Genomic DNA, 12,620 nt, shown 5'->3' on the forward strand with positions numbered 1-12,620 from the left:
GAGGGAAGTTCTTACGTTGGATTGCTGAAAATCAGACCCATTTAATAAGCCGATAACGTGATCGTATGGACTCCTACTCTAAAAGTATACGGCACCTTTCAGACTTGTAAGCCCCCCAGAGGGGAGAAAAATACTCTAGATCAGAGTTCTGTATAAACACATCCTGACAACCACGTCGCGACCAATAAGCATGAAGCATTCAAAGACTTGGTACATTATCTATATTCAAGTAGGTGCCCATCCAAAAACCACACTGTATAGAAATGATCTAGACACCATTAGCTTAGTCCTGGTAAAGAAAGACAAAAACACATTGTTCCAAAAGGTTCATGAATGTATTTGTTTTAAGTAGAAAAAAAAAATATGTTTTAAGTTCATGGTTTGAGTAGTCAATTGGAAAACCTGCATTTAAATCAAATGTTTCATAGCCTTTGCTCTCCTTTGAATCAACCCATGTCCCACAGAGACGGCAACATTTACATCCTTTAAAACAAGTTAGAGGGAAGGCCAATCGGTTTTGTCAAGTTGGTTTTCTACACAAGGAAATAGGGGCGCACCTCAGGCGTCATAACTATATTGACTAAATGTTGAATAGAGACTAAAGCCAAGTATGTAAAAACATGTAGAAATGAGTTAAATTGATCATATTGAGGTAGCTGTGCTCTGCCTAGCGCAGAAATACTGGCTTTTCAAAATCAAAGAGTTCAGTTTAAAAAATAAACAAATCCATGGTCATTTTTACATTGACGTGGGGGAGACGTGACTAAATCGTAAGTGAAAAAACATACAGTTCATGCTAGGTCAAAGAACATGCAGCTTTCATTTTTCAGGATACTTTTGTTTTGTTTTCAGCAATGCATACAATCACTCCACAAACTCGTCACACCCATCTCCTGCCAACTGGGACTTGTCCATCATTTACACAAAGTGATGAACAAAAACAGTTGCATACAATAGTGTTAAATCTCTGTACAGGTCAATGGACTGCTTTTAAATATCTAAATTTGTATACTCATGAAAAGGGAAGCGGAAAACAGGAATGTATTATTTCTACTGTAGTGAAATGAGACAAAATTACAATCCCAAATCATTAAAAAAATACACATTTAAAAAGGCAATATGAACAATAAAAACTGACAAGAGTATTTTTCGTTCGAACCAGCAAAAAGTCCACAGCTATGGGCATGATGGTCAACTGACACTCAACAGGACTTTAATTGTTACATTTTTATATTATTTGTTTAGTTTGTGTCCTCGTGCATGCTCGGCAGGCACACAGGCACACACTAAGTCTACACAAACACACTCACTCTAGCTACGCACACACAGGAGGAAGAGGGTTGTGCTCAAGTCAGTCAGGACCAGAACATGTCTGCCATGTTAGTGTCGGTGCTGTAAATCCACAGCACCAGCGGGAGGGTGAGGGCCACAAAGGGCCAGGAGATGCCCTCCATGCAAGCAAACAGGGAGCAGCATTTGCTGCTGGGCTTCTCCAGCTCTTTACCAGGGTAGTTCTCCATGTAGTTCCTGGCTGCCAACTTCAGGACCTCGTCCAGCAGGAGGACGGGCAGGGAGAGCTTCAGCACCATCAGCCACTGGGTTAGGTTCAGAGGGGTGATCTGGAAGATGATCTGTAGTGGAGAGGATAACATGAGCGAGCAGGATAACCTCTCCTGCTTTCGCAGTTTCTCCACCCATCCCGCCTATTACATTAGCATTATAATAGTTTGTTCTAGAAAGCATTTCTGGTAGCCTCAGGCCCATTATTAGTGCAGGTAACCTCACCGGCAGGGGCTCCACATAGAGGATGAGAAAATGCAGGGACATGGAGAGGCAGATGGCTCCCAGCAGCCACATGTTCTCCCAGGGGGGCATACGCAGCAGGGACTGGTTCTCTGACACACTGAGGGAGACAGAAAGAACTGGGTTAAGTCACTGACTAAACACCCATTTGCCCATCATTTCACCATGTACACCAGATGAATCTCACATCATTATACCACTAGTGACAAGCCTAAAGCAACAGTGAAATAAGAGAGGGAATGTGAAAGATGTAGTGGCATAGTCTGACCTGTTGAGGGCGTTGCACATCTCGATGGTGACGAGCACAGACAGGGCCATGGTCATAGGGTAGGGGGACTCAAACAGCTCACACTCCAAACCCTCAAACTCAGGGTTATCAGGACCACACTGCAGAAAGTGGCTCTGTGGGCAGAGGAGAAAAGCAGCTAAGTAAGAGTAACTGTGTCTGAGTGTGTGTGTGTGTTGTATTGGCATCTTACCAGTTGGTAAAAGGTGATCCTGGGTCCGTCCGCAGCAGCAACGAACCACCAGGAAGCAGCCCCAACTGTAGCCGCACCCACATAGCCTGAAGAGGTAGAGCACAGGAGTCACATGGCCATCTGGATACACACAACAGCCTAAACATATCCAACTAAATAAAATCAATGAGGGGATATTTTGTTCTAGAGGCCCACTCACATCCGATGGCGAGGTATCTGAAGAAGAGCCATCCAGAGATGAGGGGCTCGCGGGCATTGCGGGGGACCTTGTTCATGATGTCCAGGTCGGGGGGGTTGAAGCCCAGGGCTGTGGCAGGGAGGCCGTCCGTCACCAGGTTGACCCACAGCAGCTGGACAGGGATCAGAGCCTCGGGAAAGCCTAGAGCAGCGGTCAGGAAGATGCTGTAGGAATGATGGAAAAACATTTACATGGAGCCTTGTTACCATGGCACTGAGAACCGTTTATCGATTCCCCCGCTGAAGCAAATTACACCTTATTCCCTATATAGTGCACTACTATTGACCAATTCCCTATTGGGTCAAAAGTAGTGCCCTTCAAATGGAAATGGGGAGCCATTTTGGACCAAGTCTGGATCCTCACCAGACGACCTCTCCCACGTTGGAGGAGATGAGGTAGCGGATGAACTGCTTCATGTTGTTGTAGATGGCCCTGCCCTCCTCCACAGCCGCCACGATGGTAGAGAAGTTGTCATCGGCCAGGACCATCTCAGAGGCCGACTTAGCTACAGCCGTGCCTGAACCCATGGCGATGCCGATCTCTGCCTTCTTCAGAGCAGGGGCGTCGTTCACTCCATCACCAGTCTGGCCATGGAGAAAGGACAGGGTTAACCAGCAAATCAACTGTTCTACAGGATCTGTTTAGACTAATCACATACTGGATTGAGTCAAGGTTACATTGCATGCCGAGGGCTGATCAATCATGAAGGCCGAACCACAAAGTGTGGAGTTTCAGTACAAACTGATGAGGAAGGTCTAAGGTGGACCATGTCTCACCATGGCTGTGATCTCATCCATGGACTGCAGGAACTCCACGATCTTGGACTTGTGGGATGGCTCCACGCGGGCGAAGCAGCGGGCGTTCACCACGGCGTCTCGCTGGGCCGCCGGCGATAGGTCGTCAAACTCGCGGCCGGTGAAGGCCATGGACGAGACGTCGTCGTGGTCGCTGAAGATGCCGATGCGGCGGCAGATGGCCACGGCCGTGCCTTTGTTGTCGCCGGTGATCATGATGACGCGGATGCCGGCCAGGCGGCACAGCTTGATGGAGGCAGCCACCTCAGCCCTGGGGGGGTCCAGCATGCCCACGCAGCCCACGAACGTCAGGTCCGTCTGGGGAGAGACACGGCGGGACAGTCAGACCAGACTAGAGTCCTGGCTTTGGCTCACTCACGCCTCATCCAATGACCAAAATTATACATTTCTGAAATATACACATGATTACTTTGCAGCCTCATCAAGTTTAAAGTTTTATTAGTTGTACTTGGGGCTGTGGCGGTCACAAAATGTTGTCAGCCGGTGATTGTCAAGCAAATAAACTGTCGGTCTCGTGGTAACTGACCGTTAATTAACAAACACATTTAGCATCTCCTGCTTCCACATCTAGCCTACAAGCCACTGATGCAGACCTTTGAAACACCTACATTTTAAAAAGTAATATAGCCTACACCTTCACAATAAATCCATGATTTATTTTAGACAGGTCTGAAGAAGCATGATATGAAGAAAATGTAAATTTCAGAAGAACAGAATAGCATACTCTGAGTTGTCCTTATGTTAGGTCCTGATCTGGATATGTCATATGGCTGTGGGCTACACTAGTTCATTAAGCAGACAAGATTTGCTTAGAATTCCGTGGCATTATTTTATAGTATGAAGAATACAATTAAACAAAGCTGAATAAAACAGAAAGCATTTTTTCTCCAAACGATTTGAGGGAGTGCACACATGCGGCTATTCTGTGTTGAGCGGTTAACAAAGAAACAGGTACTCCAACATGCTTATTTAGAGTTATTAATGTAACTTGTTGTTCTACAAACATTAGGCTATATGTTTTGATTTTTAATACATTGTAATGCTGCATGATGCGACTAACGACGATTTGAAAAAAGTAACTTAAAAAGGCATGAGCTCTGCTTAAGCACAGCAATGTGCACATGGTAGGAGGTTACAAACACCAATGTTCCATTAGCAGGAAGACACCATTATCAAAAGTGACCGCAAATGCGAATATGCATGTAATGCTTTTATTATAAAAGTGTAGTTTTATGGTGAAAACTATCTTCACCAAACGTGAAAATCACTCACAGCTTATATATGCAAGTTAGGCTCTACACCCCTTGCAAAGCAGATTCATTTTAAGAAGTTAGTTATTTGGCCACTTTAGTTGTACTACAAATCTTATTAAAAAAAAACATATAGGCCTATACTAGTCTTAAATCACTTCTCTGAATAAATGCCCTGCTATTCCTGTCACTCACTTCATTAAGGCCCCCCTCTCCCTCCATTCTCTCACCTCGTATTCGATGAAGCGGTTTGAGTCTTCCAGCACCATGTCCTCTTTGGCGACGGGGTTGTCCTTTGTGGCCAAAGCCAGGCAGCGCAGGGTGTCGCGCCCTGTCCCGTACTCCCTGATCACTGACAACACCTTGTCCTTGATGCCCGGGGTCAATGGCACCTTTTTCCCTCCCACACGGATGTGAGTGCACCTGTCAATCACTCCCTCTGGGGCTCCCTAGAAAGAGAGAGGAAGTCAAACCAGGGGAAATAAAGCATCAGCCTCGGCTCATTTACTACATACTGTAGATTAAACTACAATTATAAACCAGGTAGTTCGACACCTGAATGCTGACTGGCTCAAACAGTATACCACAGGTATGACAAAAAAAAAACTGATTTTTACTGCTCTAATTACATTTGTAACTAGTTCATAAGGCACCTCGAGTGTTTGTGGTATATTGCCAATATTCAACAGCTATGGGCTGTATCCAGGCGTTGCGTCGTGCCCAAGAACAACCCTTAGCCGTGATATATTGGTCATATACCACTCCCCCCCTCGGGCCTTATTGCTTCATTATAAACCAGGTAGTTTCAGCCATGGATGCTGATTGGCTGAAATAGCATTTCAACCATGTGTATATCAAACAATATACCACAGGTATGATGCAAAAACACTTGTTTACTGTTCCATTTATGTTGGTAACTAGTTAATAACAGCAATAAGGAACATTGGGGGTTTGTGGTATATGGCCAACATACCACAGCTAAGGGCTGTATCCAGGCACTCTGCAGCCCTTAGCCTGTTTTATTGGTTATTTACCACACACCCCTTGGGCCTTAGTTTAAATAGACACTCCTAAAGTAAACTGGTACTGAAACAGATGTGCTCAAATCCTATAATTTATCATAGTTATTATCAAGTGGCATCTAGAACTGCATCCCAAATGGAACCCTATATAGTGCCCTACTAGGCCCCAGTCAAAATGTTGTGCACCATATAGGGAATTTCTCCGGTGTCCATATGGTCTACTATCCAAGCTATACTCTGGGTGGCTCCTCATCGTTACCTTGACGAACATCTTGCCGATGGAGGAGCGGGCCTTGTTGGGGGTGCAGTACACAGACATGGACTTCCTGTCTCTGGAGAACTCCAGGGTGAACTCCTTCTTCATCAGCTGCTTGATCACCTGTACCACACAGACGAAACACCAACACATCCTTAACAACTGGGGGTAGGACCACACAGACGAAACACCAACACATCCTTAACAACTGGGGGTAGGACCACACAGACGAAACACCAACACATCCTTAACAACTGGGGGTAGGACCACACAGACGAAACACCAACACATCCTTAACAACTGGGGGTAGGACCACACAGACGAAACACCAACACATCCTTAACAACTGGGGGTAGGACCACACAGACGAAACACCAACACATCCTTAACAACTGGGGGTAGGACCACACAGACGAAACACCAACACATCCTTAACAACTGGGGGTAGGACCACACAGACGAAACACCAACACATCCTTAACAACTGGGGGTAGGACCACACAGACGAAACACCAACACATCCTTAACAACTGGGGGTAGGACCACACAGACGAAACACCAACACATCCTTAACAACTGGGGGTAGGACCACACAGACGAAACACCAACACATCCTTAACAACTGGGGGTAGGACCACACAGACGAAACACCAACACATCCTTAACAACTGGGGGTAGGACCACACAGACGAAACACCAACACATCCTTAACAACTGGGGTAGGACCACACAGACGAAACACCAACACATCCTTAACAACTGGGGGTAGGACCACACAGACGAAACACCAACACATCCTTAACAACTGGGGGTAGGACCACACAGACGAAACACCAACACATCCTTAACAACTGGGGGTAGGACCACACAGACGAAACACCAACACATCCTTAACAACTGGGGTAGGACCACACAGACGAAACACCAACACATCCTTAACAACTGGGGTAGGACCACACAGACGAAACACCAACACATCCTTAACAACTGGGGGTAGGACCACACAGACGAAACACCAACACATCCTTAACAACTGGGGGTAGGACCACACAGACGAAACACCAACACATCCTTAACAACTGGGGGTAGGACCACACAGACGAAACACCAACACATCCTTAACAACTGGGGGTAGGACCACACAGACGAAACACCAACACATCCTTAACAACTGGGGGTAGGACCACACAGACGAAACACCAACACATCCTTAACAACTGGGGGTAGGACCACACAGACGAAACACCAACACATCCTTAACAACTGGGGGTAGGACCACACAGACGAAACACCAACACATCCTTAACAACTGGGGGTAGGACCACACAGACGAAACACCAACACATCCTTAACAACTGGGGGTAGGACCACACAGACGAAACACCAACACATCCTTAACAACTGGGGGTAGGACCACACAGACGAAACACCAACACATCCTTAACAACTGGGGGTAGGACCACACAGACGAAACACCAACACATCCTTAACAACTGGGGTAGGACCACACAGACGAAACACCAACACATCCTTAACAACTGGGGGTAGGACCACACAGACGAAACACCAACACATCCTTAACAACTGGGGGTAGGACCACACAGACGAAACACCAACACATCCTTAACAACTGGGGGTAGGACCACACAGACGAAACACCAACACATCCTTAACAACTGGGGGTAGGACCACACAGACGAAACACCAACACATCCTTAACAACTGGGGGTAGGACCACACAGACGAAACACCAACACATCCTTAACAACTGGGGGTAGGACCACACAGACGAAACACCAACACATCCTTAACAACTGGGGGTAGGACCACACAGACGAAACACCAACACATCCTTAACAACTGGAGGAGTGGAACAGCACAACTTGGAGGGGGGTCTGATGGAGTAGGACCACACTCAGTCAGCATCCTTGAAGGCACCCTATTCCCTATATAGTGCACTACCTTTGACCAGCAGGTCCCATAGGGCTTGGGTCAAAAGCAGTGCACAATAAAGGGAATAGGGTGACATTTGGGACCAACACTGAGTTGTATAATACTTTCACACGAGGAATATGTTGGGATTGAGAGAGTAGCAAACAGTAGCTTACAGAGTTGCAGGCGTTGGCTCTCTCGATCTTGGACATGCCCTTGACGTTGGTGTCGAACACATTCATCTTCTCCACCAGACAGGTGAGGGCAGTCTCTGTGGCCTCGCCCACCTTCTCATACACACCTTTGGTCTGAGGAGAAAGCACACACTCATTAGCAAGATCGTAGCAATGAACAACTAAAAACCTGTTTACTTGTATATCCACAAAAGAATAGTAATATTCAAACCAATAAATCAACCACTGATTTGTGTGACCGGGACTTTTCAACCAGCCGGAACCTAACAGTGACGTTTGTAAAGGACACAAACCTCATTGTAATCCAGGGAGGAGTCGTTACACAGGGCACAGATAGAGGCCATCTCTACTAATCCATCATACTGGGAGGACTTGACTGGTTTACCATCATGGTACCTGGAATAAAAGACAACAGCCATGAAAAAGGGGGAACAGTGAGCTCAGGTAGGTTGTATTGGTGTATTGACAATGAGACGACACAACATGTTTCATTGACTGTGTGTGTACACTAATTACTCACACTTGTCCCTCAGGGGCGTATGTGGAGCCAGTGATGGTGAACTCCTTCAGGGAGCAGCTATTGCCCTCTGCCTGGTCAATAATGAACATCTAGAACATAAACACAGGGAGAGAATCTGTCAGGTTACAAGTCACACAGCAACTGTTCTGGACTTACACCACCAGAAGTTCCCTAGATCCCCTGAACCAACCTAACACCGAAGAGTCCATTGATCTACATGCAGTAGTAGCAGCCTACCCAGTAGGGTGCAGCAGGCAACTGCAATACAAGTAGAGCACTGATGAACCATAATAGCCTTTGGCAAATGAATGAAATCAATTCTACTGCGCCTGGGAATAAAACCACTAAGGATTAAGCACACTTTACACTGGTGGCTGTAGGTCTCTTGAAGAGGTGTTCTCACTGCAGGGTAGACAAGGGTAACCAATTTACATCCGTGCTGGGATGAAAGCCTGGATGTCATCTCTATGTAAATGAATGGTAGCCCAGGACATTAGTTCTCCATAAGGAACAAAAACAGACAAACCAGCAAGGAGGCGGAACAGGGGAGAGAAAGAGAGTGAGGAGGAGACGGGAGAGAAAGCAGACAGGGTGAGAGGAGAGAAAGAGCAGTGAGAAAACACTGAAACAAAGGGAGACGGAGAGAAGAGGGAGCATGTGCGTGAGAGAAAACAGAGCGTGAGTAAGAGGGCAAGCCTGCCTCCTCCACAGCTGGCATGCAACAGAGAGATGCACGCACACACACACACACTGAGTGAGGCTAATCTCCCAGGCGTCTGCTCTGCAGAGAATCGAGGCAGGATGAGAGATGGAGAGAAATATCCAAATAAAAGGATGAACCGGTGTTCTTTCTCCTTCTCTCCTGAGGCACAGTACAGACTTCAAAGAGCTGTGACATTCAGGAACGCTTTACCAAAAATCACAGAATAAATTAACATTCCTCTACTCCAGCGGGCTAATTTTAGAGCTACCCTTCTCACACAGCAGCCGAATTGCAGGATTGGTACAGGAATAGTTCAAAAGTACATTATGCTAGGAACCTTTGCATTGGAAAACAATTAGACAGCGTAAACAAGATGTTTCTTCAAACCCCCCCCCACCTCAAAATCCAAGAACTGCATCACACTACCATGTTAGAGGGGAGAAGGACAGGTCTAAAACACAAGGTCAGTTATGCAACACTACTGCAAGTGACTGACTGCTGCATACAGATCATAATACTGCATGAGAGAGAGGTAGAGAGGAGTGGAGGTAGCGGGATGAAGAATATAAGAAATAGGGATTTAAACGTGAGAAGAGAGGGCAGGAGTGATGTAGTGGAAGAGAACAGCAGTGGAGGAGACCATTGGGGAAACAGGCTGGGGGACTGAGGGAGGGGTGATGATGCATTAAGGTATTTTCACTGCCCTCAGACTGGCGATGAGTCACACAAGGTGGGGGCAGGAAGGTACAGAGTTCGACAGATGGATTTAATCAATCTAATAGGGTAGAATTCAATGAATACGGGAACAGCGGAATTTCAAAGCCTCTTCTTTCCAATCTCATTTAAACCGTGCTTGCAAATAAATGAATCCTTCATTATACAGTGTTGCCCTTCAACCTCGACAACACACTGGGGATAAATCCACACTGTCAGCAGATGCTGTCAAGACTGATTTATTTCCAGGGATGATGCCAAATCAGCGTCAATGTTTTCACTGAATGGATTGTTCATGGTTGGCAAGAACACGGCCTTCTCCGTACGCAGGTTTACAGCTACATAAAGTAAAAGACGAGTAAAGATGAGCTTAAAGTGTGGAAGAGGCTGCTGTAGGCTCTGTTTATCGCAGCTGGACCCCTACTTGCTAGTGCAGAAAGCTTGTCCTAGGAGGCCAGGTTTGAGGTGGTGTTTTTAAAATCACGGCTTTCACATTGAGCAGCAGGAGATTTGTTTCAGATAGTGACTAGGCAGCAGCACACATATAGCTAGAATGATTGATATTTTTCACTACTAAGGTAATGTTAGTTTTAATAATCTGAATATGACCCTTAGAGTCAGACGTAACCATAATACTTATCAACCGCCCCTACTCCCCCCACCATCCATCTCCTCCACGGTGCTCTGCGGATGGGGACTCACCCTGCAGACAGACATCTGGTTGGTGGTGAGGGTACCGGTCTTGTCCGAGCAGATGACCGAGGTGCAGCCCAGGGTCTCCACAGAGGGCAGGCTGCGGACGATGGCGTTCTTCTTGGCCATGCGGCGGGTTCCCAGAGCCAGGCAAGTGGTGATGACAGCGGGCAGCCCTGGTAAAGAGAGCGAGAGAGGAGTTAGAGACACTAACAACGCTGGAGCCCAATGTATTGCTTTCTGAAAACTATAGACGGCTTCCCCTCACTCCCTCCTCCCACCCTCTGGGATGGCGGCCACGGCCAGGGCCACAGCGATCTTGAAGTAGTAGACGGCGCCGCGGATCCAGGAGCCTCCGTGGACGGGGTCGTTGAAGTGGCCGATGTTGATGAGCCACACGGCGATGCAGATCAGGGAGATGACCTTGGACAGCTGCTCCCCGAACTCATCCAGCTTCTGCTGCAGCGGCGTGCGCTCCTGCTCTGTGGCCGCCATCTCGTCCCGGATCTTTCCGATCTCCGTGTTGACGCCTGTGGCCACCACCACGCCCACCGCCTTACCCGCTGCTATGTTGGTGCCCTGTGGAGGACAAAGGAGAGGTGGTGAAACTACAGGTGTACACTGCTGAGGGATGTAATTACCTCAAATACACATTGGGACATGAGCTAGTGAGGGAGGGGCAGAAAAGAACCAGGAAAGAAGTGGACGAGGGGTTAAGGAGAAGAGGCCAGCCATCAGAATCCCAGAGAGGAACATGTAAAGGAGAAGATAGAAGGAACGGAGGAGATTATAAATCTTGGGTTCGCTAAAAGAGAAAGCGGATCATGTAATGAAGAGGCAAGAGAAGATGAAAGGGGAAGGGAGAGAGGCATTTCAAGGTTTTCTAAAAGACTCACACAGAAGAGCATGTTCTTCTTGTCCTGGTTGACAGCCCGGGGATCAGGCACCGGGTCAGTGTGCTTGATCACAGAGACAGACTCTCCTGCAGGAGGACAAAAGAGGGATGAGGAAGACGGGGATCAAACGCAGCCCTTACACAGAGCAATGAGGTGACAGGTTGACGGGTGTGTTGACTTCACAGCTGACTGAGCATGGCTGCCAATTACAAAACGCTGCATGCAAAAGACTTTCACTCCTGAATCTGCACTGCAGGGGAAAGCAAGGCCTAGTGGGTAATCAGCTCAGCAAGCGTTGCACTGCTTTTCACAGATAATAGCCATGAATGGGGTGAAAAGCAGCTGAAATACCACAAACTCCACCAAAAGTATGTGGACACAAGCTCGTCATGGGCATTAATATAGAGTTGGCCCCCCCTTTGATGCTATAACAGCCTCCACTCTTCTGGGAAGGCTTTCCACTTGACGTTGGAACATTGCTGCAGGGACTTGCTTCCATTCAGCCGCAAGAGCATTAGTGAGGTCGGGCACTGATGTTGGGCGATTAGGCCTGGCTTATTCACAGTGAGCGTTCCAATTCATCCCAAATGTGTTCGATGGGGTTGAGGTCAGGGCTCTGATCAGGCCAGTGAATTTCTTCCACAGATCGAGAAACCATTTTTGTATGGACCTCGCTTTGTGCCAATGGTCGGACTGCCAGATGGTGAAGCGTGATTCATCACTCCAGAGAACGCGTTTCCACTGCTACAGAGTCCAATGGCAGCAGGTTTTACACCACTCCAGCCGACACTTGGCAATGCGCATGGTGATCTTAGGCTTGTGTGCGGCTGCGCCGCCACGGAAACCATTTCATGAAGCTCCCGGCGAACAGTTCTATTGCTGACGTTGCAGTTTGGAACTCAGTAGTGAGCGTTGCAACTGACGACTTTTACACCCTTCAGCGCTCAGGGGTCCCGTTCTGTGAGCTTGTGTGGCCTACCCCTTCGCGGCTGAGCCGTTGTTGCACCTAGACGTTTCCAATTCACAATAACAGCTCTAGCAGGGGAGAGACTTAACTGACTTGTTGGAAAGGTGGCATCCTATGACGGTGCCACGATGAAAGTCA

At 47.4% G+C, this 12,620-nt stretch overlaps 1 protein-coding gene across 1 annotated transcript in view; it reads right to left on the reverse strand.

The window, feature by feature from the left end:
* Positions 1-316: 316 nt before the first annotated feature.
* The window catches only part of LOC106563153 (sarcoplasmic/endoplasmic reticulum calcium ATPase 2), a 45,924-nt gene continuing 33,620 nt past the window's right edge, over positions 317-12,620 (reverse strand). Inside the window, exons 7-21 of the mRNA XM_014128416.2 lie at positions 11,516-11,601; positions 10,901-11,198; positions 10,629-10,795; positions 8,510-8,598; positions 8,283-8,385; positions 7,972-8,103; positions 5,867-5,986; positions 4,816-5,034; positions 3,297-3,632; positions 2,884-3,104; positions 2,482-2,684; positions 2,283-2,368; positions 2,072-2,205; positions 1,786-1,903; positions 317-1,631 (exon numbers count right to left, since the gene is read on the reverse strand). Of these exons, the coding sequence (XP_013983891.1) occupies positions 1,356-1,631; positions 1,786-1,903; positions 2,072-2,205; positions 2,283-2,368; positions 2,482-2,684; positions 2,884-3,104; positions 3,297-3,632; positions 4,816-5,034; positions 5,867-5,986; positions 7,972-8,103; positions 8,283-8,385; positions 8,510-8,598; positions 10,629-10,795; positions 10,901-11,198; positions 11,516-11,601 (2,588 nt within the window). The 3' untranslated portion in view covers positions 317-1,355. The remainder of the gene's footprint in view (positions 1,632-1,785; positions 1,904-2,071; positions 2,206-2,282; positions 2,369-2,481; positions 2,685-2,883; positions 3,105-3,296; positions 3,633-4,815; positions 5,035-5,866; positions 5,987-7,971; positions 8,104-8,282; positions 8,386-8,509; positions 8,599-10,628; positions 10,796-10,900; positions 11,199-11,515; positions 11,602-12,620) is intronic.

Source organism: Salmo salar, chromosome ssa11 (genome assembly GCF_905237065.1).
Source record: "Salmo salar chromosome ssa11, Ssal_v3.1, whole genome shotgun sequence".
Classification (NCBI taxonomy): domain Eukaryota; kingdom Metazoa; phylum Chordata; class Actinopteri; order Salmoniformes; family Salmonidae; genus Salmo; species Salmo salar.